Source organism: Primulina huaijiensis, chromosome 17 (genome assembly GCF_012295235.1).
Source record: "Primulina huaijiensis isolate GDHJ02 chromosome 17, ASM1229523v2, whole genome shotgun sequence".
NCBI classification, from domain to species: Eukaryota; Viridiplantae; Streptophyta; class Magnoliopsida; order Lamiales; family Gesneriaceae; genus Primulina; species Primulina huaijiensis.
This window is the reverse complement of record NC_133322.1, coordinates 14,356,964-14,384,825: the sequence shown is the minus strand read 5'-3', so window position 1 is coordinate 14,384,825 and position 27,862 is coordinate 14,356,964. Positions and strand designations below refer to the sequence as shown.

At 35.6% G+C, this 27,862-nt stretch overlaps 1 protein-coding gene and 2 pseudogenes across 1 annotated transcript; 2 read left to right on the top strand and 1 right to left on the bottom strand.

Annotated features, from left to right (window-relative positions):
* Positions 1–10,381: 10,381 nt before the first annotated feature.
* LOC140962623 (protein FAR1-RELATED SEQUENCE 5-like) lies at positions 10,382–12,607 on the bottom strand. The gene is made up of 5 exons (XM_073421572.1): positions 12,250–12,607; positions 11,414–12,134; positions 10,644–11,357; positions 10,480–10,544; positions 10,382–10,401 (listed from the first exon to the last, which is right to left on the bottom strand). The coding sequence occupies exons 1-5, from the start codon at positions 12,605–12,607 to the stop codon at positions 10,382–10,384; spliced, it is 1,878 nt and encodes a 625-aa protein (XP_073277673.1).
* A 556-nt stretch (positions 12,608–13,163) lies between these two features.
* Positions 13,164–19,246, top strand: LOC140962283 (calcium-transporting ATPase 8, plasma membrane-type-like; annotated as a pseudogene).
* A 7,389-nt stretch (positions 19,247–26,635) lies between these two features.
* LOC140962622 (pentatricopeptide repeat-containing protein At5g08305-like) lies at positions 26,636–27,862 on the top strand (annotated as a pseudogene).

Sequence of the window (27,862 nt, the reverse complement as noted above, 5' to 3'; positions counted from 1 at the left end):
GAAAAATAAAGAGAGAAATATTATGAACTCAAAGATTTGTTCATAGAATGAGGGATATCTCAATTCATTACAATGCACCCCTATTTATAGCCAAATTTGGGGAGACAACCACAAATAAAATATTATTTTTTTACACATAAGTCTTCATTGGTGTTCCAAGAAATTATATTTTAATACACATCACTTTTGAAAATCTTCCCATCCAATTTTGCTTCTCCACATAAAATAAAACATATGGATAATTGAGTTGTTTGAATTATGGTATTTTATTTTAACCATTTGACCAAGTAGTTTGAGAGATATGGTCAAAATACTAGAGCATGGTAAAACTGTCACTCCTTTGGTAACTTTGTTTGTTGCTTAATTTGATCCCAATTGTGAGAAGATTTTTATCTCATGCTTGTCACCAATATTGTAGATATTATCATCAACTTTCTACAGGTCTAAGAATCATCTTAATCTCATTTGCAACGTCAAGTTTATTCTTGTTTTATCGAACCTGTAAAAATAGTAAAAACTTATAATTACACAACAACTTATTTTTTATTCAATTTATTATAAAACATATAATATTTAAATATTTAATAAAACAAAAACTATAAATTTATATTATAAAACATTTAATTAATGTACAATTTTTATATTTATCAACAAATATTTGTGATTCAGGATAATTTCTTTTATTCGGGCTTACCCTAATTTGCCCACATTCCATGCACCAACATTTGATCATGAGAATGTCAGAAACCATTTTCTGATTAAACACATCGAATCATGGTAAGAGCATCTAGTATCATCATCCCATGATTCCCTAGGTATCACTGATATAGTCTTCAAGAACCAGTCACGTATGATTAACGTACAGTACGGTCCCTTCATTTCATATATCTCGATCGAATCTGCAACCATTAGTTCATAGAGGGTTGCATACTAGATTCGATAACTATGTGATACATTGGTAAGTATCCTCTCTTAAACTCTTCCATAGAGAATTTTTTCAGAATTGTATCGATATAAGTCGCTTGAGTGAGCCCCAACATCTTTTTTTATCTATCTCTATATATTTGTATTCCCAATACATATGATGCTTCATCCATGTCTTTCATGAAAAATTTACTTGATAGCCATACTTTAGTTGATTGCAGTAATCTTACATCATTTTCAATGAGTAGGATATCATCAATATAAAATAATAAGAATGTCACTACACTCCCACTAACTTTCTTGTTCACTCATAGTTCCTCAGGATCCTTGGAAAAACCAAATTCCTTGATAGTGTTGTCAAATCTGAGGTTCCAATTTCTGGACGCCTGCTTGAGACCATATATTGATATCTGAAGTTTGCATACCTTATGCTCACTTCTTACTAATGTGTATCCCTCAGGTTGAGACATATAAATATCTTCTTTAATTTCTCCATTGAGGAATGCAGTCTTTACATCCATTTGTCCTATCTCATAGTCAGAACATACTGCTATGGCTAGTAATATTCTAATGGATTTAAACATAGCTACTGGTGAAAAAGTTTTCTTATAGTCAATTGCTTGTCTTTGAGTATAACCTTTTGCTACCAGTCTTACTTTGTAGGTCAATACCTTCTCATCTGCACCAAGCTTTCTTTTGTAGATCCATTTGCATCCTGGGAGAACGATTCCCTCAAGTAGATCCACTAATGTCCAGAATTGGTTTGAATACATAGAGTCCATTTCAGACTGTATGGCTTCAAGCCATTTGGATAAATCAGTATCAGATATTACTTCTTTAAAGTTCATTGGATCACATCCAACATAAGGCTCATCATGGCCTTGTTCATGAAGAAGCGTATATCAAGCAGGTGGTCTAATAATCCTTTCAGACCTTCTAGGTGCGCGCACTTAAACGACTGGTTGTTGGGGATTAGGTTCAAATTCTACAGTTGAGGGATTATCTTGAATTTCTTCAAGTTCTATCATTACACCTTTTTTATTTAATATAAACTCCTTCTCAAGGAAGGTGACATTTCTTGAAACAAACACTTTTGCTTCATTTGGATGATAGAAATTATATCCAACAGAATTTTTTGGATATCCTAAAAAGTAGCACAAAATGGATCGACTATCCAATTTGTCTCCCACTGTCTGCTTCATGTAAGCAGGACATCCCCATATTATCATGTAAGAATATTTGAGAGTTTTTCCTATCAATATCTCATATGGTGTTTTATCCACTGCTTTTGTATAGACAGTATTCAACAACATTGCTGCAGTTTTAAAAAAGAAAAAGAAAAATCTTTTTTTTTAAACTATTTGAAATTTTTTTTGGAGTCCGTATCGATGCCAAATATAATATATATATATATATATATATATATATATAAATAATATTAAATTTGAATCATAGTTCAAATATTTCTTAATCTAGTTCATATAGTCTGTGTTCCAGATACTCTGATAAATATTCGACGAAGTAGAACCATCTCGATCAAAAACGATGTAGGCAATTCAGTGAATCTCATTATAGATCGAACCATGTCCATCAAAGTTCGATTACGACGTTCAGAAACACCATTCAATTGTGGTGTCTCTAGTAGAGTCCACTGTGAGATAATCTCATTCTCTTTTAGATAATCCACGAATTCAGTACCCAAGTATTCTCCACCTCGATCAGATCGAAGTATCTTAATACTTCTTACTAATTGTTTTTCTACTTCTAATATGAATTCTTTGAACTTTTCAAAAGCTTCAGATTTGTGCCTCATCAAATAGACACACTCATAACTCGAATAGTCATCAGTAAAGGTAATGAAGTAGGTTTACCCATATTTTGTGCTAACACTTAGCGGTCCAAAAACGTCTGTGTGGATCAAATCCAGTAGACCATGTGCAAATTCCACATTTCCCTTAAAGGGAGTCTTGGTCATTTTTCCTTTTAGACATGACTTACAAATAGGTAGAGAATTTATGTCTGACGAGTCAAACATGACTTCTCCCACTAGTTTGTGCATCCTTCTTTGGGAAATGTAACCTAGTCTAGCGTGTCATATTTGTGCGGGATTTGGATCATCTAACTTTCTTTTGTTTGTTGTTGTTTCGTTTTTACTTGGATATTGTTTAACGGAATATCTTTTAATTTTAAGTTATAGAGATTGTTCATTAATTTTTCAGTTCCTATCAAGCATTCATTCTTGTAAATATTTCAAACACCTTTAGCAAAAACACAAGAATAATCATCTATATCAAGCATAGAAATAGAAATAATGTTTTTAACCAATTCAAGAACATATAAAACATCTCTCAAAATTAACTTAAAATTATTGTTCAAAATCAAAGTAATGTCTCCAATTGCAGTTGCAACAACCCTGGCTTCATTCCCCAATCTTAGAAATGTCTCGCCATCTTTAAGTCTCCTGCTTCTTGCCATCACCTGCAAATCATTGCATAGATGAGAACCACATCCGGTATCCAATATCCAATATCCAAGAAGAGGAATTAATTGAGACATTTACTTATATGTAAAACATACCATGGCCAGAACGCTTCTGGGCAAGATACTCCGTGCAGTTACACCTCCAATGTCCAGGCTTGTTGCAGTGGAAACATACATGTTCCGACTTGTCGGGCTTTGAGAGCCCCGGAGTGGGTTTCTTGTATGGTTTCTTGTTGGGCTTGTTCTTCTTTGGTGGGGCAGAATGTTTCTTGCCTTTATGTTGGGCTCTCTTTTTCGTATCGGACGATGAGCCCACTAGAAGAACATGCTTTTCTTTCTTGATTGTGGCCTCATAAATAGTAAGAATGTTGACCAACTCTTCAAGGGTGGCCTCAAGCTTATTCATATTAAAGTTAACCACAAATCCATCGAACGAGGGGGCAGTGACAGCAGGAGAATATCAGTTGAGAGCTCACTAGGAATACCCACGTCGAGTCCCACCAACTTCTCGATGAGCCCAATCATTATAACACCATGCTCGACGTGTAGTCATGAGTTCTTTCACAGTAGCATATCTCTCTAAGCGAGTCTGTACTCCATACAACTCTTTCAGATGAAGATGAATGTCAGCAACATTCGCAGCCTCCTCGAACCGCCTCTGCAGTTCATTCAACATAGAAGCCAACATGTAGCTTTTAGCTTGGAGATCATGATCCCACCATTTCTCAAACTTAGCCAACTCAGTCTCACTGACATTCGAAGGTGCTTCCCTCGGTGACTTCTTATCAAGCACATACGCAATCTTCTTCGAGTTCAGAACAATTTTTAAATTTCGAAACCAGTCATTATAGTTAGGGCCAGTCAACTTGTTTTGATCGAGAATGATTGAAAGCGGGTTACGAGTCGTCACCGTTAATATGATGAAAACGAAAACAGATAATGGTTACTGATTATTTTAAAATAATTTTAAGATATAAAAAATGGATTTTATTTTATAAATTTCCCTCCCACTATTTTGACATTTCCACTACCATCTGATGAAAAAGAGAAATCGTATTTCCTTAATAGGCACGTGGTGCCCAATTAGAAAAATATGATCCCGAATAATATCAGCCAATTATAATTTCTAAAAGGTAGAATCCAATTGCATCCCTATGTAACCTCTCCGTGTTTCGTCTCACGTTTAATAAAGACCCAATAATATGACACTATTTATTTTCACGTATCAAACCGACTCATCAATATTGAATTGCAGTGGACGCCATGAGTTCCCCCAATAATATGAGCCGAAGTCATGAGAGTTCCACTCAATTCACATCATATGTTCGGTGGAAGTCACAGCTTTCTGGCGTCCAGGTCTCTCCAATAATATGAGCCAGACACTGGCCGCGGGTAGCGTTCAACATGCAATCACGGTTGATGGAAAGCAAGAATAAATTAAACCCCTTTAATTTTTACTTTTTTGGTTTAATATAAATTTTGAATCTTATTCAAAATGAGATATTTTAATTTTAAAATTGTCTCGTCTTTTTAATTTAAAATCGCTTGCCATGTTTGTATGTTTGCCGGATTCATGAAACTATATTATTGAATAATATACATACATGCGTACTACTATATATATATCTCTCTCTCTCACACACACACACATATATATATATATATATATCATGATATGACATTCAACAATAAATAAGGATGATCGATCACCAACACTATTAGATCAATGTGAGCCAGACATAGATCCAGGCCCAAAACCTATGTGAATGTAGGGATGCAAATGCAACTTATTACAAGGTCTTCCAATATTTTACATGTCTTCATCTTGTAAATCGGATCCACCATCTTCCAGTTTTGATCTCCCGCTATTTCTAATAATTACATTTAAATAGCCATGGCACATAAGGGATACATCTCATGGGGTGAGAACGGGCCATAAACGAGGCCCACTTTAATAATATCAAATATGAAAAAAAATGAATTAAAACATTAAAGTATCCTAACATATATCTAACACATTGGTCAAGGCTTTCGATCATCCTTCATGCATTTAATATCAAATATTAACATCAATTAATTAAACAAATTTAATTAATTGATCAAATCATATATCTTGTAATTTTATCACTAACCGCCACAATTACAAAAAAATTAATAAATTAAATAAACTCTTTTTATTTAATTTCTAATTAATTAATTAATAATTGATTTCTTGTAAAACTCATTTTTATCATAAATAATTAAATCATATTCAAATTATTTATTTTACAAGAAAATATTTATAATTTACCAAATATTAATTTTAAGAGTAAACTAATCAAATTTCCACAAAATTAAAATTTAACTCAAATTAATTTGAAAATTATAAAAATCGTATCGGGCCAAAAATTCCAGACAACGTGAACAGTAACCTTTTTGATGAAAAATCTGTGCTGCCCGGGGCACTGTTCACGCTGACCGCCGGTACTGTTCACGCTGCCCGTGGGCACTATTTACGGGTAGCGTCAACAGTAACTTTTTTATTCCCCCGAAAATCAAATTTTCAAAGGCGCGATTTCTAGAAAAATTTTCTTGTGCGGTTAGAAATAAAATACTCATCATGATGAAAACCATACAATAAAGAGAACATGACTCTAAAACCACTCTTGGAAAACCGTTTTTCTCGTGTCCAAAGCACAGCAGAAGTTTTAAAATTTTTATTTAGATATTCAAAATATTCATTAGACACTCATATGGTTTAAATAAATAAACATTCATAGGGAGTTAGAAAATTTTACCTTTAGTGAAATTTTCACTTGACTCCAACTACTCCGTTATTAGCGGACGTAGCTCTTGTTGTAAATCCTTACGAACGTTCTTCGATCTACTAATCCGGTCCACAACTGGAATATTTATTCCTCTTTTAAATTGCACTAGAAAAATAGAAGTATTTTGTGTAGAGATAGAACTCTAAAAACCGGCACAACTCTCAAACTAGGAGTGGCCGAATTTTTTCTTGGAAAATAGAGGGGATTTCGAGAGCTCAGAATTTTTCTTTTAATTCCTTGAATGTCTAGAATGAATGCTATATAATGAGAATAAAGAATTCTTATTATTTCTTTAATCCATCATTTACTTAATTAATCTAATTAATTAAGTTAACTAAAGATTCAAAAATCCATGCCCAAAACATAGCCAATCTCGACTTTTAATACATATATCTTTTCAAGAATATCATGCATTAATTTATTTAGTTTAGTGTGCAAGTTACTAAAATTATTGTATCATGAATATTTCCATATTACATAAATCAATATCATATTTTATAAAAACTTAATGAGCTATATTTTAACTCAATTAAATATAATGTAATTATTAAAGCTCATTTGAACTTTAATAAATTAGCATAATGAGCTTATACTCTTACAAGCTCATGATCCATGCTCCCATTACGTTAATCTCATCATAATCCCGATCGACAATCCAATATCATCGATGTGACAATTTCAACTTGTTTGTTATTATGATGCATACTTTAATTTCGAGATGACCAATGTCTAAATAAAACGGGTGCATTCCCTTTGACTGTTTTAGCAGTCATGTTCTCAAAATTTCTATAAGCTTTTATAAACTTTATTTATAAGCTTATCGATTGATCATATCAAACTTATTTATGATAAATTCAACTCATTGAATTTACTATCTCAACTGGAACAAGTAAACCAGTGCTTGTGTGACCCTCAATGGTTCGGGGATACAGCTAGCCGTGGGTTCCCAACTCTTTGTGATTCAGGATAATTTCCTTTATTCGGGCTTACCCTAATTTGCACACATTCCATGCACCAACATTTGATAATGAGAATGTAAAAAACCATTTTCTAATTAAACTCATCGAATCATGGTATGTCATGGTAAGAGCGTCTAGTAGCATCACCCCATGATTTCCTAGGTATCACTGATATAGTCTTCAAGAACCAGTCACTTATGATTAACGTACAGTACGGTCCCTTCATCTCATATATCTCGATCGAGTCTGCAATAATTGGTTCATCGAGGGTAGCATATTAGATTCGATAGCTATGTGATACAATCATGAAACATTAATAGTATCATCGCATGTACAACCAGATAACTCTTTCCCTAATGTAGAACCCACACTCTGGCCAGATATTTCATGCACTATTATTTCATTAGATCACATAAGATATCCACACCCATAAGTGAGCGGTGAATTCTCAACTACAATGCATTGGCTCCTAAATATGTCACAATTACACCCAACCTCGCCACCTTGTGACCCTCGCGGAGTCGGTAAACGAGTCAAAGCACAATCCTAGTATGTAGAGCCTCAGTGTTGTTCCGGGTCGTAAGGACTAATCATGTACAATCATAACCACGGACTTTTTCTCTCGATGAATGATAACCACTTAGAAAGTCCGATGGAGGGTTGTTCAGTACAATCATCGTATGATTACCCATCTGCATGATTGGACATCTCTATGCCCTTACCATGAAACACAGTACACAACATCATAGATGCTAGTCTCAAGCTCAAGCAACCTTTATCATTATTTTTAGGCGGCTGAATCGACTAAGAACGAATTTAGAATATACAGTGTTTACAAATGAGTTTCAAGATCAAATTACGATTCATTTGTATTAAAGTATAATCAAAGACTTTATTTATGCTTATTGCATGGGTATACAGATAAAGTAAAATAAAACCATAAAACGTTAAATTATATTAAAATAAAGATTGTTTATTACACTTGAGTCAATAAATTTCCCAGCCAACCGTTGACTTGCATGACATATATTCTAACACCGACTAGTGAGGAAGAACTGGAAAATTGGTAGTTACGTAAAAGAAATCTAATTTTGCTAGCTATTGTGGGAATCAAGGTACGCTTGACGTGTTTTGTGTTAGATAGGTATTGTTTTGTGGGAGATTAGTGGTTTTCACTTGAACTCTTTAGCATTAGTTGATTTCCCCTTCGTCGTGAAGAAGATTCATTGTTTTTAACTTTGAATGCATGGGGAAATTTATTAAATTATCATGTCAGAAATAAAATTTTGGCTCTGATGAATCAATAACAACTAATTAAATATTCAGAAAGAAAGAAGTTTTTGCCGGTAACTAAACATAAAAAAAATAAATTGGACTATGATTGAACAGTTGTCAAATGGGCATGCTTGCCTCGTCTCAGCCAGTTGTCAAACGGAGCGTTGTGCCGACTTGGTGTCGCCTCAATTGCGGTTTAGGCAGGCCAACCCGCCAATTAATTAAAAAATTTAGGAAAAAAAAATACGAACCATTATAAAGAATATAAATATTTCAAAATTCATTAATTGACAACCATTCATAAACCATTATAAATAAAATAAATATTTCAAAATTCACAACCATAACATATCATTATATATGATATAAGAGGTTTCTTAACCTGAGCAACTAATTTGAGCGCCTATGTTAGCGCCTGTCCTACGTGGGTTGTGAAGTGGGCGATCATCTCCACGTTTGAAATTATAAAAAAAATTTTCACGGGTCATATTTTACACTTTGAAATAAGCTCCAGCTTCCATTTTATTATTATTTTATAAACAAGTTGGCTTCTCAAATAATTTATACATATATTAATTACCGATATTTAATATTTTCCCAAACAGCAGTTGGCTTCTCTCATTTCTTGCGAGAAGAGACCTTCGAAGGTGCGACAGTAGAAGAGGCCCGATCTGAAGAGACGAAGAAGGGAGCATCATGAGACAGTTCTTGTAGATGATCCATTCAACGACGTTCCACTGTGCACTCACACAATTTATCTTCGAAGCAAAAGAAAATTATGGTATGATAAATCTCTCTTTTGTAAAAATGGGTATAATCAAGCTTGCTAACTCGCAATAAAACACAAGAATCGAGTTCAGAAAGTTCCGATTCATGTTTTTCCATGGATTCTTGTTATCTGCAGAGCATTAAGGATTTTCGATATATTCTCATTATTTTTAATAATGAGAAATTTCGTTGGTTTGTTCTTGTTGCAGTAATATGTGTGTTTTTTTGTCAATTGTGAATTTTATGTATAATTTCATTTGTGGGTTCTGTCAATCTACTAAATAGATGCCAATTGTTTGAATTTCATGTATAATTACCAAGTATTAATGCATTTTATGCAGTAATATGGGGTGGGTTCTGTCAATTGTGAATTTTATCAACTTTATGTTGGTACATAATTAGCTAATGATATGTGTCCTTATCTAGTGAATTTTATGCAGTAATGTTTGTGGGTTTTGTGTTGGTCTTGTTTACTTGTTATATTCTTATTCATCGTAGCTTGAAACACGTGATAATTGAGAGGTGGGAAGTTGTTTCAAGTTGTTTGGAAGTGGAAGGAAAGCTTATTCTTTAATCATACTACGTATTGTAATTATTGGTGATGAATTCTTGGATGTATTGCAGGTTTCTTAATTCTTGGATATTTCATTCATTTTCTGTTTGGATAATTTATTAATACATGATTATAAGGTGTTTGTGTTTTTTTAACAATATAGGGGAAAACATATGTTGTATTTGTTGGCCGTGAACCAGGTGTTTATAACACGTGGGCAGAAGCATCTTCTAAAGTTAACGGACATAAGGGTGCTATCCACCAGTCTTTCAAAAATAGAGAGGAGGCCGAAAGAGCTTATCAAACATTTGTGGCCAATTAATCTACTGGAAATGAAAGCTCATGTACGAGTGCGAGTGCAAGTGCAAGTGTAAGTTCAAGTTCAAGAGTAAATTCCAATTCAAGTGCTAAAGTTTCGCAGTCTGAAAGAGGAAAGAAGTTGCAGGAGATAGAACAAAACTTGGATCAGATGAAGAAGAATTTGGAACTGTTACAAGAAAATTTGAAAGCTCTACAAATTAGTGACGATGAGTAGACATATTGTGGTTCATTGTCAATAGTAAATTATTGTGGTTCACTGCAGTGTTGCACCACTTGCGTGTAGAGAACATATATTAATTCCAGTTATTAGAACCTAAAAAAAAAAAAAAAACCAACGCCTTTAAAGTTACTATCATCGGGAAAACCACATATTTTAAACTAATTAATGTACCATCTATCGATCCAAAATCATCGTCATCTGCGCTGTCATCTTGGTTTTGAATATTAATATTTGACCTGGATAATGTTGAACACGATTAGTAATGTTAACCAATAATGAAATTATTTAGTTTGAAACTAAAACACTTAAAATAAACACCGGTGATCAACACAGACCCGTCTTGCAAATTTGGACAGTTGCGCTTGTCATGTAGCGCACCTCGAAGCCCACATCCACGACACAGTCTTCCCTTTGAGGTCGACTTCTCCTTCGACGATTTTAATCTCTTCCCACACCCTTTTGTTCTGATATCAGACGGATCAATGATACCAATGGTCCCGTCTGTGGCTCTTCTACTTTGACTTCCACCGCTTAATGTTGTATCAATATTCATCTCCTTCATTTTACTGCCAATATAATCAAATTGTGCGTACAAGAAGTTTGTTCCCTCAACAGTCAACGATGCAACATCAACTAATGCAGAAGATTTGTAGGATAACCTCAAATGTCTTGACATCAAACACCTTTTTGGGTCGTCCATCACATTTTGCTCGTCCATAGGAAATAATGCTACATTTTTGGCATCTTGAGTCCAACGTTTTAGAATGTACTTATCAGGCAAATGAAAAACTTGATTTATACGAAAAAATGCTAACATATGCCTGCACGAGATTCCCTCAAACTGAAATTTCATACAACTGCAAGATATATAATCTCCTTGAATGGCATGAGTAAGCACTCTTGGTTTCGAAGAAGAAGAACCTTGGAAATTCATCACCTTGTAAACCCCAAACTCAGTTCCCACAGATTCTGGTTGCACGTAATAACCATGACTCTGACTGATTTCCTTTTGAAACTCCAACCATTTCTTCTTGAGTCCATTGACATCCCTGCAGAGAATACATGATTAAAATAAGCTGGCACCCACTTATATCGCAACTCATACATCAATGAGAGCCACTCGTGCTGTTCTAAGTTAGCACAATGCATAACATATTCCCATGAGCTCTCAAATTCATCAGATGTTGAGGAATACACAATGACATTCTTTATTCTTTGATAATGGTCACGGAAAATCATTGGGTTTAATTTTTCTGGGAATTTGTTCAGTATGTGCCACAGACAATAACGGTGTGTTGTTTGAGGCCAAACTTGTGCTATGGCTTTCGTCATGGCAGGATCCTGGTCAGTAATTATCAAATTTGATGCACCTTTACACATGGCTTCTAAGAACTTATTAAGCAACCAAACAAAAGATTCAGTTTTCTCGTCACTCAAGAATCCACAACCAAAAACAATGGTTTGATGATGATGATTAACCCCAACAAATGGTGCGAAAATCATCCCATATTTGTTGGTGTTATACGTCGTATCAAACACAATTACATCACCAAAGGCATTGTATGCTCTCCTTGACATAGGATCAGCCCAAAAACACCTGGTAAATATGTTGTCTGAATCAGTCTCATAATCAAAAAAGGAGATTGAACTCTTTTCTTTCTCAGATTCGAAGAAATCAATCAATGTCTCTGCATCGATACCCTTATGCTCATCCCTGACACTTTTCTCATAGTTTCTCATATCACTCTCTAAGAAACCTACATGCTCAGGCCCTCCAGACTCTATCTCAAATAATCTCATTTGTTGACAAGTTGGCACATTGGCTTCTGCAAATTGTTGACTTAGGGCTTTTTTTTGATGCAGAAATACTACGATGTGAGCGTAACAAATGTACCTTTGAAGGAGTCGACAATGGATGATTATGACTTTCCGTGAATGTACTGACAACCCAACCAGGACCTGTTTGTTCCTTCACAATTGAAAGCCTGGACTTACACCCGGTTCTAGTCTCGCCACGCGCTCTTTCCTCTCTAGGTCGATCATTTTTTGCTTGTTTACTCCATCGAATGTCATCTGTTTGCCCTTCTTTAAAGCATACAAATTTTTTCCAAATAACTTCGTTTGTTTGCTTACTTTTCTTGCTGTTACTTATTCTCGCACTGAAACCGGATTCTCGTGAGTATTGGTTATAGAATGAGAATGCATCCTCTATCGAATCAAATCTCATACCAATCGTTGGCTTCTGATCATCCCCTACTTGGGGTATATATGATTGTTCATCTCCACTAGTTCCTTCCATTTCTGTAAAAAAATTATATCAATTATTAGTATAATTGATTATTAAATAATTATTTGCTCTTCGGTGCTAACAAAATTCAAATAATAAGTTTTTTTGAAAAAATGGCTGGTCAATCCGTCCATACCTCCAATCCAAATGGACAACCTGTTTTCGTCCATGATTTGCTTCTCACAATCATCGTCTGGTTTTAAATATGAATTTAACTTTATCTTTGGAAGTGCAGCATTGATTGATGATACTTTTTTTTTTTTTGAATTTCTTTGACTTCTTTTCCGGAATTATTCCAATCTTTTTATTCTTAATTTGTTGTACACACCTGTAATCTCACTATCGAACAATACATCCTATGTTAAAGGCACTTGTTTCAATTATAAAGCTTCCTCATCTTCTTCTCCTTTTCTACTTCTGAAATCAATTTATCTCAGCACCTGTTTTCAATGTCAAATCACATGTTAACTACAGTTCTTTCATGTTTGATTTAGGACCTTGTCGGCCAACTGTGAGAGATGCGGTTCAGTTATATATGCGCTACAGCAGGTGTTAAGGTATGCAAAGTTCTCAAAGAAATAAACACAAGCATTTTCGTCCATTTTGGATTAACTGTCCTATTTTTATCATGGAAAGAGTGGTAGGATGTGTTTTGCTCTCTCTCTTCTGTTACTTCAAGAACTCTATTCTTTATTGGCGTCGTGCGTTTTATACTCTTTTGGCTCGATTGTACTCCACTGTATCTAGCCAAACATCCATAGCTGAATATGAAGAATATGAACCATCTGATATACAAATTTTTCATGGCTCTAATAAGGGTTATGAGTATGAAATATATTAGAAAAACTTGTCATATGATCAGAAGTTATTGAATCAACAAATCCCAGAAGTCAAATAAAGTGGAAAATGACAAATTAGGGCATTTGATTCACTACTTGTTTAAGCAAGAGAAGTTTTTGAAGCACCAGATATTCCAGATTTCAGTAGTTTCAGAAGATGATCTATCTGCCCTTTGTTAAAGGAAATAGTGTTGGCTTCATGCAGCAGGAGAAAGATTGAATCAATCTTTATATGAGCCCTTCCAATTTTAGGAGTGTTTTGATCACCATAAATTCCGATAGACTGGGTGGAGTTTTCAGCCGTGCTATCGGAGTTGCTACCAAGCATGGCAACGTGGTGGCCCCCAGAAAACCTTCTCCAATAGAAGGGAGTAGTTATCTGCCTATTATCTTGCCTTTAACCTCATCAAATTCAACGGTAAGGCCAATAGGGAATTTTAAAATATGGCTGTCTTCCAATGTTCTCTTATAATGATTACAATCCTCCAGAGATTCCCACTAGTAGTCAGTCAAAAAAATTTAAATCTTGTCAATGATGCTTCAATGAATTAAATTACTAGGTGACACTATTCTTTTCCTGGAAGATTTCTCCAAATTTCAACATCAATTCACATACTTTAGAATGATCTCCCAAGTCGGAGGGCATTTGATTAAAATTGTCCGGAAGCTCCTTGGCCACGTGATAGCACATGTGGTTGGTTATCATATGGTTTGAGTTCTGCTACCTTGAGGTTAATGCTTATATGGTCTAGTTCTTGCTATTCAAAAGGCATTACCCTTAGTGTAGATTCATTGACTACCATTGGTCCAATATTTTTTAAGTGTGGGCTCATTGCTTCGTCATTAGATCTATAGGTAAACTTTTGTGCAATAGTTGACTCATTGCTTCATCATTCATGTATAGATATGTTACTTGTGCAGCTATTTGTTTCCCCTGTATATTTGATATTGCAAAGTTGATTTTAACTTATATCCGCTTGTTTCTAGTATGAAGCATACCTAATCTGATGATGATAAGTTGTTCAAAGGTACGTATGGTCACTGGTGACAATCTTCAAACTGCTAAAGTAATAGCTTTGGAGTGTGGGATATTAGGGTCAAACGAAGATGTTTTTGAACCTAATATTATTGAAGGAAAAAACTTTCGTAACTTGACTGAAAAACAAAGACTAGAAATGGCTGATAAGATTTCGGTACTGGCTGCAAAATTCATTTGAATCTTAAATTTGTTGGTGGTTTAATACTTGTGATTGTTGTGGGGGTGATTTGCTGATGACTATTTTCCACATCATATAGGTGATGGGCAGGTCATCTCCGAATGACAAACTACTACTTGTGCAAGCATTGAGGAAAAAAGGACATGTTGCTGTGACTGGAGATGGCACTAATGATGCCCCTGCACTGCACGAGGCATGGCTCTTCAGTTATTAGTGCATGAGGAAATTTTTTCTTGTGAGTCGGGCAAGGAAAGTCTCAGTACTTTAAATATAGAACTCATTTGGTGGGATCAAGTTAACCGTTCCTTAAGTATATAAAATCAAAAGGTAACAGTGGGGGGAGGCTCACAGTCTCAAAGTTGTGGCTGGAAGAAGTATATAAAGAAAATATGTAGAAGACAAAACAACTAGATGCAGAATTTAACATCTAATAAGTCAGTAACTAAGCTGGCTTGAATGGTGTTTAGGCACATTATCTTCTAATGGATGCAGCAGCTTCATAAATTTTATACTCCAAGATGATACTTGATAGGGCCTAGGGGTATTATAAATATGCTAGGATTGTTCTTCTGGAAGAATTCTATTATCGTTTTGTTTTTCACCTTTCAGTTTATATGATCTACTTTGCAATTATATAATTGTGTAGGCTAATATTGGTCTTGCAATGGGTATTCAAGGCACAGAAGTCGCCAAAGAGAGTTCATATATCATTATTTTGGATGATAATTTTGCTTCTGTTGTAAAGGTTAGTTTGTGCTGATGGTTGTACGAAGATGTACTTGGATTTTTGTTCTTGCTGCAGATTTTCTACATTATATTGAATTTGTAGCTAGCCTGCCTGTTGATTTATGTTTTTGGAACTAAAAGCAATGCGAGATAACTTCACTTGCTATATTTGTATAAGATGAAATGAAAAACAGACTGTTTTCTCTGCTATCTATCTCCATTGACTATATTGTGTTAAATAAAATCTTTTGGTCATGTTGAAAAATCCTTTTGAGGGTTCTAATAAATTTCCTGGCCATGTTGAAATTTTTTAAGTGAGATGAACTGCTTTTCAGTTGGTATTTTTATGCAGTTGGAATGAGCTTCAATTATAAGTTTTTTTACTGAAGGACTAGCGCTTTAATTGACTTCTGAAGGACTAGGGTTTTAATATTTTTATGAATGGCTATCTGAAATGGTTATCCAGTAGATCATCTATTTGCAAGCCTGCTCTTGCATGACTTTAGCTAAAGATTTGTTGATACGAAAAGCAGCTGTCGGGGAACAATATTCTTTGTTATAAGATAGCTGGGTAAGCGGTTAAGAATTGAAACAAGTATCATGAATCGGGGGTTAAAATTAATTTTTATGTCAATTGCAAGTTGTGAGGTGCGGTAGATCTGTTTATGCCAATATTTAGAAATTTATATGATTTCAACTGACAGTCAATGTTGCAGCTCTGACAATCAATGTTGTGGCTGCAGTTTCATCTGGTAATGTCCCCTCAATGCTGTTCAGGTGTGTAATCTCACTCCTTTCCAGTAACTCGTTTGCATGGGCGCTCTCTGCCCGTTTTCTGCTATTGTTGGTTTAGAAAGTCCTCATACTGTTTTGAAGTTAACACTATATACCCAAATCTCTAACTTTTATGCAGCTTCTTTGAGTAAATCTTATCATGGACACGCTAGGAGCTCTTGCACTAGCAACCGGAGCTCCAACAGATCATCTCATGCATATGAAACCAGTTGGTAGAAGGTTAGACTTGTGCATGCCAGGAATGTTATGCTATCGTTTTCGTGATTGTAAAGTTGTACTTTGTTACAGTTTAGATTTAGATATATATGCTATCATTTTTGTGATTGCAAAGTTGGTTTCTTGTGCAATTTAGATTTGGATCTTAATATGTGATTTTAATTGATACTGTGCAAGCACATAAGCAAAATGCCCTGAGAATCAGTGAATAGATTTGCAAACACAAAAGGATTGGTCTATCAGAAATTTTCTCGGAGGGATCACGTAGAAGAATTGGACTCAGTTTACTTATTTAATTAAATTTGAAAAAAAGATAATATCATTCATTGCCAATATTTCAAGTTCAAGGAAACATGGGATAAGTCTTAATATTTACAGGAGGTGTTTTTCTCATAAAATTTGATTCTGTACTTTAGAATTTGAACTCTAAAAGTCCCTTATTTATAGTGCATGACTGAAATAAAATAGATTGTCAAATTTATCTCAAATATTATTTTCCTATACATAGAAGGGCTTTAGCCTCAACTTCCATGAAACAATGTAGGAAGAAAAGGCAGGTGCACACAGAAGGAAAATATCCTTGCTGATCTTGAGGATTACCCTATTATTCGTCCCTTGACACGATCTGTAACTCAGGGCTGGAACATAATATTAACCTAAGGGATTGGGATACTTATATCTATGAGCAAACATGGTTTCTTCTTCTGATACGAGGCCAGTCAACAACTTTCAAAAGGAAAAAAAATCACTATTTGGGAGTTGTAATTCATTTTCTTTTCTTCTCACATCCTCAAGAGATATTAATTCATGGATTTGTCTGAAGCACTCCCGTTAGTTGATGTCGTGCTATGTAATATAGTTTAGCCAAGTAAAACGCCATTGCCTTGAATGAGCAGTACTTTATTTTACAATCGTATTACTCGGTTGTGCCTGTATCTGGTTGGGGAATTTATTAATTAGTCTCCCAAATCAGTACCTTAATCATTTCCGTAATTGTTCCACGCTGTACCACTTTGTTTGTGATGCCTTCTCTTTGTACTTATTGTACGTATCACTTGTGTTATTTAGATCGTTAAAGATATAATTTCTTGTGATGTACGTTTTTATTCCAAGAAAAGCAAATGATTGCATACTCAAATGAGTAATACTTATGTTTCAGAACTTTTACTCTTCCGTAGTGTTTGATAGAAACATGGTATGATAATCACATGTTCTCTCTTATTTGGTCGTTGATTATTTTATTTTCCGGGGGCATCCAGTTGTTCAAGCAAATTTTTGCATGATTAAGAAATTCTCAGTTACAGGGATCCTTTAATAACGAATATCATGTGGAGGACAGGTATCATTTGTTTTTGTGTTGACCATGAAAAAATTGAAATTCAGAGGCTGGATAAGTGAATTGGACTACTTGTTAAGTTTTGTTTGAACTATATGTTTTGTTCAATACTGTAGGCTCTATACCAAGTTACTGTCCTACTAATCCTCAACTTCAGGGAAAGGAGTATTCTCTGAATCTGGAGCATGAGACAAATGACCGTGCTTTCAAAGTTAAAAATACGCTGATATTCAATGCATTTGTTCTCTGTCAGGTAAGTTCATCGATTTCTTGTAAAGAATGCAATATGAGAGATGCTAGTATGTTGTGCCTTGTGGAATTTGGCGAACTACAATTTCATGGAAAAGCAACTGCCTGATAAATATTTTTTTGTTTTATAAAATATATTTGGTTTGCATATCTCATTGGCGTGAGTGAACGTTGGTAATTCTATGAGATACAAAAATGGTCCTTATTTGATTTTTAATCAGTTCTATAATCATATCAGTCCTGTTTTATAGCGTTGAAGGAATATTCGTTTGTTGACAAGTGTTAGTGAAAAGACATTGTTCTTCATGGCTCTGTATGACCCATCTTCTATTAGCAAGAAACCTATACCCGTTCCAACAATTCTTTTCAATGCTTATAATTGCAGATATTCAATGAATTCGATGCTCGAAATCCGGATGAAATGAATGTGTGGAAAAGGGTCGCTAAGAACCATCTCTTCATGGGAATAATTGCCCTAGAAGTGGTTCTCCAGGTATTGTTTTCCTCTCCCAGCTGTGGTAACTACTATATTTCATCAAATTGTGTTGTCACCCCTTTTCTCATGTATTCTCTCTTACTGTTCAGGTGATCATAATCCTTTTCTTGGAAAAGTTTGCTTCGACAGTTCGACTCAGTTGGAAATTGTGGCTTGTTTACATTGGCATTGGTTTTGTCAGGTCCATGTGCTGTTGCCTAAACTGGGCATGGACAAAAAATTCTGTCGCATGATACATATATTCTTATGTTAGCCCTTCTATATGATTTCTTGGCTTCTCCACCGCGTTTGTGTAAGTTGATCGCGTTTTTGACATTTTTTTTACACCATACCAGCTGGCCTCTTGCTATCTTGGGAAAATTAATTCGTGTCCCAGATAATCATTTCCATGAATACTTTAAGATAAAAGGTGATCAGCAAAGAACTCCCAGTGGTGGTACGCAACTTCTCTTTACTCTGAAAGCACCCCTTTGAAAATCCCATTTTAAGTTGATTCTTTTGTTTTTATCTCCACAGGTTAGTTTCTGCAGTATAGGCTAACATGCGCGATAATATTATATAAAGTTCGACTAACGTCATTCCGACAATGTTCCGGATTTCCTTGCCAGCGCCTGCCTTGTTCTTTGTTGATTTCAGTATCCTCACAGTTTCTGAATGGGTTCCTTATGTTTTGTTTGTGTTGAAATCATTTGGATTTTGGGTTATATATATTCTAATTGTGAAATTTGGAAATACATTGTTATTAGTTGCAAGTGATTTTCAGAAGGTTTTGGGCATATGGCGAGAATGGATACATTGGTTTTAAAATAAGTTAAAGTTTTCGAAGCTTCCTAAGTAATAAATTGTAAAACCAAAAAAAAAATATCTATATTTTATTGCCCGTCGTTTTTTCGTAATTTTAAACACGTCGGTTATTGGGACTCTGCTAAAATTTTGAATTTTGAGTAATATTGATGAAGTAATTAATTAGTAAAGTAAGTCTAATATGAAAAGTATCAATGACTTGATATGAAAACTGGCAAAAAATTTATTTATCCGCAAAAATAAATGTCACATGAAAAGGAAAATTACATATATAAAATGATTAAAATAATAAAGTCTGAAATTCAATGAAAAACTAAATAGGTTAATCGATTAATCATTATTATTATTGGGTTTAGAAATTCTAACAATATTGATTTTGAATATTGTAATATTTTATCGAGATTTGATAGGATCAATACTATACTTAACTGTCAATCGACATGATATCATGTTTTCAGTTTGTGTGTGCAAGCTTTCAATCTGATCCAAAACAATCTCATTACTCAGCCGCAAAAAAAATCCTTAAAAATCTTAAAAGAACTCAAAATGTTGGATTATGATATGCTAAAGACTAGTCGTTCTATCTAGTTGGATATTATGATGCAGACTATGCAAGGTGTAAGCTTGACAGAAAGAGTACAAGCAGATCATGATAGAGGCCAACTCCTACCAGCATCTTTGTTCTCTTTATTTACTCCCTATTTTATTTTCTTCTCTCATACTTGGAGAGTATAGCTTTAGATACTTGTCATTTATGCATCTTTTATGTGATTGACCATCTAAACTTGATAGCCAATATACATTTCGTTCCAAGATCTTGTGCACCTTAAAAATACATGTCCTTTTTCCTAGGGGCAATATGTTTTTCCACACGATCTCTCCTTCTCGGAATTTTTTTTTGTTGATTCTTCTGATATACATACTTGTCACTTTCTGCTTTGTAACAGTAAGGCATTATATTTTGGATTCTTAGTTCATCTACTTCTTCTACCTCCATAATCAATGCCTCACTGCAATGTTCAGGGGAGAGTTTTTTACTTTTTTGTCGCTTAAATTGATGGTACCATAATCTCCAATAGTAGCACTGCATCGTGACCAAAGGTAAGGGTAAATGGACTTACCCCAGTTGTAGTCTTTTTAGATGTTCTATATGCTCATAAAGTTTTTGATAATTGCCTTGGTTCTGTAGAATCTTTATCAAAACTTTGTTTGATGCTTCGACCTATCCATTATATTGTGGGTAATGAGGGGATGAGTTTTTCAACTTGACTCCATAATCTTCTACGAACTCCCTCTTATGATCTATGGTTAGTGACTCTGGAATCCCAAATCTATGAATTATGTTTTTTTTTTCACAAAGTTAATGACGTCAACTTATTCCTTATTCTTCAAAGGCACTGCTTCTACTCATTTGGTAAAAATATATGTGGCCACAAGAATAAACGAGTGGCCTTTAAATGAGGCTAGGTAAATTTTTCCTATTAATTACATGACCCAACCCTTGAATGGCCATGCTTTGACAACACTGTGGAGCTCATCCACTGGAACTTTTTGGATATTTACATGCTTTTGACAGGGCTGACATCCCTTTTCATTTTTGATGCAATCTTTCATAATTGATGGCCAATAGAAGTCATACCTTCTGATCAACCATCCCATCTTTACTCCAGATTGTTGCACTCCGAAAAATCCTTCGTAAACTTGCTTCATGATTTCCAACGCTTCTGGAAAACCTATGCTTCTCAAGAGCAAACCATCAAGCCATTTCTTGTACAAATCACCTTCCACTAAGACGTAGTTAAGAGCTCTCATTTTCAGCTCATAGGGAATATCTCTCCCAGGAGATTCTACCTGTTTTATGTCATCTCTCCAATCACCAGCTAAGTTTATATTCAAATTAAGTATGTATATCTGAATCACTGAATTGAGGGGTGATTTCTCTTCTGAATTAGCACCATCATGTGTATATGTTCAAAAGACATCTTCGATCCTGATGCAACTTGTGCTAACTCATAAGCCTCTCAGTTTTCTAGCCTTGGGACATGCACCAATGATACATCTTCAAAATCATCTAAAAGTTGGGATGCCACGGTGTAATATGGTACTACTGATAAACTAATGCATTTGAACTCCTCTGACAGTTGTTTAAGCTCCAGCTGTGAATCCTCTGACATCAACAATTCTTTTGCGCCAAATCTTTCAGAATTTCAAGTCCAATGACCAGTGCCTCGTACTCCGCTTGATTGTTGGTGCATGGAAAACTCAAATTTAAAAATAAAACGATTTTCACACATCTTGGGGAGGTGATCACAATACCGGCTCTGGCTATTGTTTCTGTATTTGATCCATCAAATTTTAGTTTCCATGGTTGAACTCTCACTTCACAAACTGGAAACTCAACCTACCCTTCAATAAACTCATCAAGTGAAGGGTGATCAGCGATAGCCTGGCCTTTCATTGACTTTTGAGGATAAAAGGTCAATCTAAACTCGGTCAAAGCTAAAGACCATTTACCAATTCTACCAAAGAGAATGAGTCTATTAAACATGTATTTAATCAAATCAGTTTTAGCCACAACAAACACTCTTGATTAAATTAAATAGTATTAACTTAGTACATGCATGATACAATGTTAAGCATAACTTCTTAATCACAGAATATTTCATTTCTATTGGAGTAAAGAATCTACTCAAATAATAAATAACCTGCTCATTTCCTTCTTTATTATTTTGAATTAGAAAACATCTAATTGATTTATGAGCATCACAAACATATAATTAAGAGGTATTCCTTACATGGATGACATAAGAACGGGAGGATTGGATAGATATCCATTGATCACATCAAAAGCCCTCTGATGTGACTCTTCTTATTTGAACTCTCCGCTGTCTTTGAGCTTCAATAACTGCGAGAACTCATTTGTTTTACCAATAAGGTTAGAGATAAAACGCCTCAAGTAATTACTTACCCAAGAAAGCATGGTAAGTACATGTTCTTGGTGTATTTACCTCCGCAATAGCATTCGCTTTGTTTTATCCACCTCGACTCCTCTCCGGTGTACCAGAAATCCCAAAAGGTTCTCTATTTTCACGCCAAAGGCACATTACAATGGGTTTAACTTCAACTCATGTTGTCTCATTTTTTGGAAACTCTTTCTCAAATGCTCGATGTGATCAATAGCCTGCTTAGATTTCACAATGATATCGTCTATATACACTTCAGTATGATGCCTTATCATATCATGAAAGATTGAATTCATAGCTTTTTGATACATGGCACTTGCGTTTTTAAGCCCGAATGGCATGACAAGCCATTTAAACATACCAACAGCTCCTAGACATCTAAATGTTGTATTAGATATATCTGCCTCTGCTATATTGATCTGATTATAGCCTGATAATCTATCCATAAAGTATAACAACTCATGCCTAGCTACTGAATCGATAAAAATATCAGTTATAGGCATCACATAGACATCCTTGGGAGTTGTACATTTCAAATCTCGAAAGTCGATGCATATTCTGACATTGTCATTATTTTTCATGACTGACACAATGTTCGAAAGTCATTAGTATATCTGATTGATTTTATAATCTTGGCATTTAACAGTTTCTCTACTTCTTCTTTCACTTTCAACTCAAATTCTTTTGACATGCGACGAAGGGCTGTTGAAATATGATTTGAAACCCTCTTTAAGTGGACACTGTCATGTAATCGTAATCCTATGCAAAACAATCTTTGTACTCCCTCAAAAAGTTAACCAAATCTTTATTCACATGTTTTTCCAGTAACTTATTCACATATAGCACTTTAGGATCCTCAAGCTCCCCCAAATTGATTTATTCTAACAGGTCTTGTACTTCATGTTGGTCATATTTTATTTGAGATTGTGATATCAACAACTCATCAACTTGGAGTTCATCTTCTACATATTTTTCTTTTTTGATAACCTCAGTTCCACTAGTGTCCTATGATTATTCCTCTTCTAGTTTGTTCAGTACTTGTTGCACAGGTACTTTCCACATAGAGGCTGCAGCTACCTCTTTTTGCTTTTGGTTGAACTCAATCATCAAGTTCATCGGTCAATGGCTGAATTATCGGCCTAGGCGGCACAATAACAATATGTTTAAGGTTTCTTTCCAACACCAAGCTTGGATTTGGTGTTTTCATGTACACCAGACTCCCTCTCTTACTCTTGCCACGAACTTTGATGGGCCCAAAATCCTAATTGTAGTATATAGCTTCCACTGCACTTGTGCTAGTTTGCATGAATTCAATTTCCACATAACAACGCTTGGAAGTTGGCAGCTGAGTTTACTACGAAAAATGCTCACAAAGGTGACATACTCCCCGCAACAACATCAGCGGGGAATACCACAATGGTCTTGGTGGTTTCCACTGTAAATGCAACAACATAAAATTCTGTAGGGATTAAGTCTTCTTCAGTTTTGCCAAAACTTCCGAACATCTTCACCGGCAAGACATTTACTGCTGAGTCATTTTCATTAACACCTTAGACACTGACTTCCCATTCATGTGGTCTTTGATATACAACGTCTTTATGTGGTTTGTCATGGCTAGTATAGGTTTATCGAGTATCATTTGTTTGGATATGTTTGGATGATTTTCTTTGATAAATCACTCCTAAACTTCCTTCGGAGAGTCTACTTTTATGTCCTTCCTTTTGCACTGATTCTTTGGGCATCGACTCCCCATTCTCCTCTTCAACCATTTTAAACTTCTCTGACAGTATCATCACTCATGTGGCATAATTCACTGTGATGTGAAACTTTCTCACACAAAAGTTGATTGTTTTTCTTCTCTGATCATCATCTTCACTTAATAAATCATCATCGTCGTCCACTAACTTATCATCGGTATTTGATTTGCCAACTTTGGACCTAATCCCCACATGATCCTCAATTAATGGAATATCGAGTATGGGTCCATTTTCCAACTTATCCGACTCCTCCTTTTTTGCAGCAGCTCTTTCTCTCAACAACCTTATTTTCTAGGTCCTAGTGAGTGTCCTAGGAAACTTTTTGTGTTGAGCCACTCTCCAAGGTTCAATAAACTCGTTTCTGGTAGGAGTGACATACTTGGTCTTTGCTCCCCTGCCCTCAACAATTTTTCTTTTCGAAGCTTCATTCACATGCGATCTCTATCATGATCAATTTATTTTTTCTTGATTTACATCCTTCGCGATTCAACTCCATATATATTTATCTTGTTTAAGTATCTTCAGGGTTGATGGTGAGATGACTCCCTATGAACCACTCATGTAATGGTCTCTTGAGGAAATGTTGGTTCCTCGGTGTGGAGGCCGTAGATCCACCAACATTTATAAAGAATCGCTGCTGAACTAGTCTTGACCGATCAACACTATATTTTTCAGTAGCTTCAAACATTTGGCCCCTTGGGATCCAGTATTTCTTAATCTTTTCTATCTCTCACTGCAAGGGTTCGGCCTCTTTCCCATCAAGAAGATTTCTCAAATACCAGAAAATCAAAAAACCTCATTAGTATTTGATACGTCAAAAGTGTACTGCATATCTTTGGGGAGTTGAGGGCTAATATTCTTCTATGATTCTGCCATTTAATTTTTTAGCAAAGGAAAAATACATTAACCACTTGATCGGATCTCAGCCAACATGAAGTCCTCCACTTCTTGATAATAGGACCCCGTAGTTGTTTTCTCTTTGTGGGACTCTTCCCTCAATAGTTCATCGTATTCAGCAACTTTCGAAGGCAACTTGAGGAAATCCCTGAACTGCATGCCTTGTAATGTCTTCCTCAATTCAAAATCCAGACCCTTTTATGTCATTTTCACGAACTCGATCTCAGGTAAGGACATCTTGCACCTATTCTTCATCTTTTTTAACCTGTCGATAAATGATTCCACAGATTCCGCTTTCTTTTGAGTGATTCTGGATAAATCGGCAATACATACCTCTGGTTATGTTCTGTAGAACTGAGTGTGAAATTTTTTTTCCACCTCCAATTCATCTCTGAATTCCTGGGGAGTGAGGCATACCAAACAAACACGGTCCCTATGAAAGAATTTGGGAACAACCGAAACCTTAAGTTGTTGAAGTTCCACAAGTTGGCTAGTTTCCCACACAAAATAATAAATCTGGTTATGTGTTCAATATAGACTGGTTGTCCTCCCAAGAGAATAGGCTGAAATCATGAACCCTATAACCCTTAGGATACGGGTTGTTCACATCTACGTAATCTGGATAGGGCTTGTGAAACTCTGGGCGGCCTATTTGTCTCAAGTTCGGCCTATATAACTCTTGAACAGTCTCACATACCATTTCTAGGTCGATCACTGGTATATTCCAGGAGAGAGTGGATGATGATAATAATGTTCCCCCGAGCTTGAAACCCTGCTTTAAAACCATAATTACCTCTTTGAAAGGCAATGTCGACTCCCTCATCGTAAGAACCAGGTTGATTCGCTAGATTAGTCATATTATACAGCAAATGCAAATGTGGCCTTGGGTTTTCACTTCCACTCCCCCTATCAGAGATCACATTTTTCTGTCTTCATGACTGAGAAATGCTAAAGTTAGGCAGTAAGTATCACCTACCTTACCACTCCTCGAACCTTGTCCCCCATCTTTGATATAATTAATCCATTGACTAGCATTGACAGATTGGGTTTTTTGGCTCGCCATAACCTTCACATATGCCAGAATACCACTGGCTAGTAACTTTGATGCTTATTCCAGGTCTTTTGAGTTACCTTTTTTTGGAGGATCTTGAAATTCACGAGTCTCCTGGGATAGAAGCTGGCCATGGAATTGGTCTTCCAGTTGGTCATCATATCTTGGGCAATCATATCTTGCACAGAGATTTCCAGTTCATCTTCTTCAACACCTTCTTCATGTTCTGGATGATCTTCAACTCCTTTGTTCTTTTCTAACGGATCTCTTCTTTTTGGCATCATATTTGGGGCTCCACCGGGCGTGCCGAAAATTATTTGCACAATATTTTATAAATTGCGGGAGTGCCAGGTGCAAGATGCACCAATTTGTGTCAAAATGATAAAAATCTAACTTCTAAAAACACAAAAATTGTAGATACTAAATTTGACTGTCTTTTTTTTATCTCCTAAACAAATACAATGCCTTAAAAAAAGAAAACTGAAGAAAAACTACTGAAAATTGAGAGATAAACTCCTAACATGATTTATATTTTCAATAAAATGTGGAATTTACAAAATATTAAATATAATCAAAAGAATATTACTGAAAGCTGAAAGAAAATGATTTGAACTACTGAAATCTGGAATGAAAAACTATAAAAACGCTTGACAAAGACTATGAAAATTCTGCAAGGCATTTGCTATAATTTGCGCGAGTCCAACTGTTGTTGCATGTTGTTACCGCCAACCATCTAACCTACCTATTTCTTGTCAAGGCTTCGGCATGCCTTTCGAACCCTGTACTTGACTGATGTATTCATGCGCATGCATCTAGGAATGGCTTTGCCTCTAACTTGTTTGAATCAAATTATTTGATCCATATGTATGGTACGTGTGGTGAAATAGAAAATGCAGAGAAAGTGTTCGGTGAAATGCTGGCGAGGAACTGGGTGTCTTGGAACTCGATTCTAGATGCGTTTGCCAAGTGTGGGGATGTTATTTCGATGAGGGAAGTGTTTGACACGATGCTTGAGAGGAATACGGTGTCGTGGAGCCCTTTGATTGATGGCTATGTCAAGGATGGGAATCACAGGGAGGCCTTGTCGGTTTTCGAGACAATGTGAGCGAATGAAAAAACGAAAGCAAATGAGGTGACTATGGTTAGTTTTCTATGTGCTTGTTCTCACTTGGGTGCACTTCAACAAGGCAGGACGATGCACCAATACATAGTAGAGAATAAGCTCCCGACAACTCTCGCCTTAAGGACGTCCTTGTAGATATGTATGCTAAATGTGATGCAATTGAGGAGGCACTGGTAGTATCACGGATGTTTTGCTATGAAATGTGATGATTGGGGAGGGCTTGCAACGCATGGCTATACTGTGGAAGCATTGGACCTTTACAAGGAAATGCGGGAATTGGGAATTAAATCTAATGAGATTACGTACTTGCGCCTGCTGAATGCTTTTGCCCATGGAGGATTAGTGAAAGAGGCACGGGAATATCTGGACATCATTGCTAAGAATGGTATGGCATCGAAGGCTGAGCATTATGCTTGTGTGGTGGATGTTCTAACTCGTACAGGTCACATTGACGAGGCATACTCGTTGGTATCTTAGATGCCAATAGAACTCACAGCTTCAATGTTGGGAGCGTTATTTAACGGTTGTATAAACTATAGAAAATTTGCAGTTGCAGAAGCAGTGGGAAGAAAGGTAATTGAGTTGGAGGGCGATCACGATGAGAGATACATCGGGCTATCTAATGTATATGCGGTTATAAAGTGGTGGGATGAAGCAAGAAGAACTAGAGAAGAGATGGAATCAAGAGGGGTGAAGAAGTTTGCTGGATGTAGTTTTGTGGAGGTTCTTGGAACACTTCACAGGTTCATTGCTCATGATAAGGCGCATTCAAGATTTCAAGAAATCTACTTATGTTAG

Excerpts from the sequence above, each read along its gene's own strand:
- LOC140962623 (XM_073421572.1), bottom strand. The coding sequence starts at position 12,607 with ATGGAAGGAACTAGTGGAGATGAACAATCATATATACCCCAAGTAGGG. Across the intron at positions 11,358-11,413 it reads CACGAGTGGCTCTCATTGAT|GGATGTCAATGGACTCAAGA; the intron begins GTATGAGTTGCG and ends TATTCTCTGCAG. Across the intron at positions 10,545-10,643 it reads TGTCCAAATTTGCAAGACGG|GTCAAATATTAATATTCAAA; the intron begins GTCTGTGTTGAT and ends AACATTATCCAG.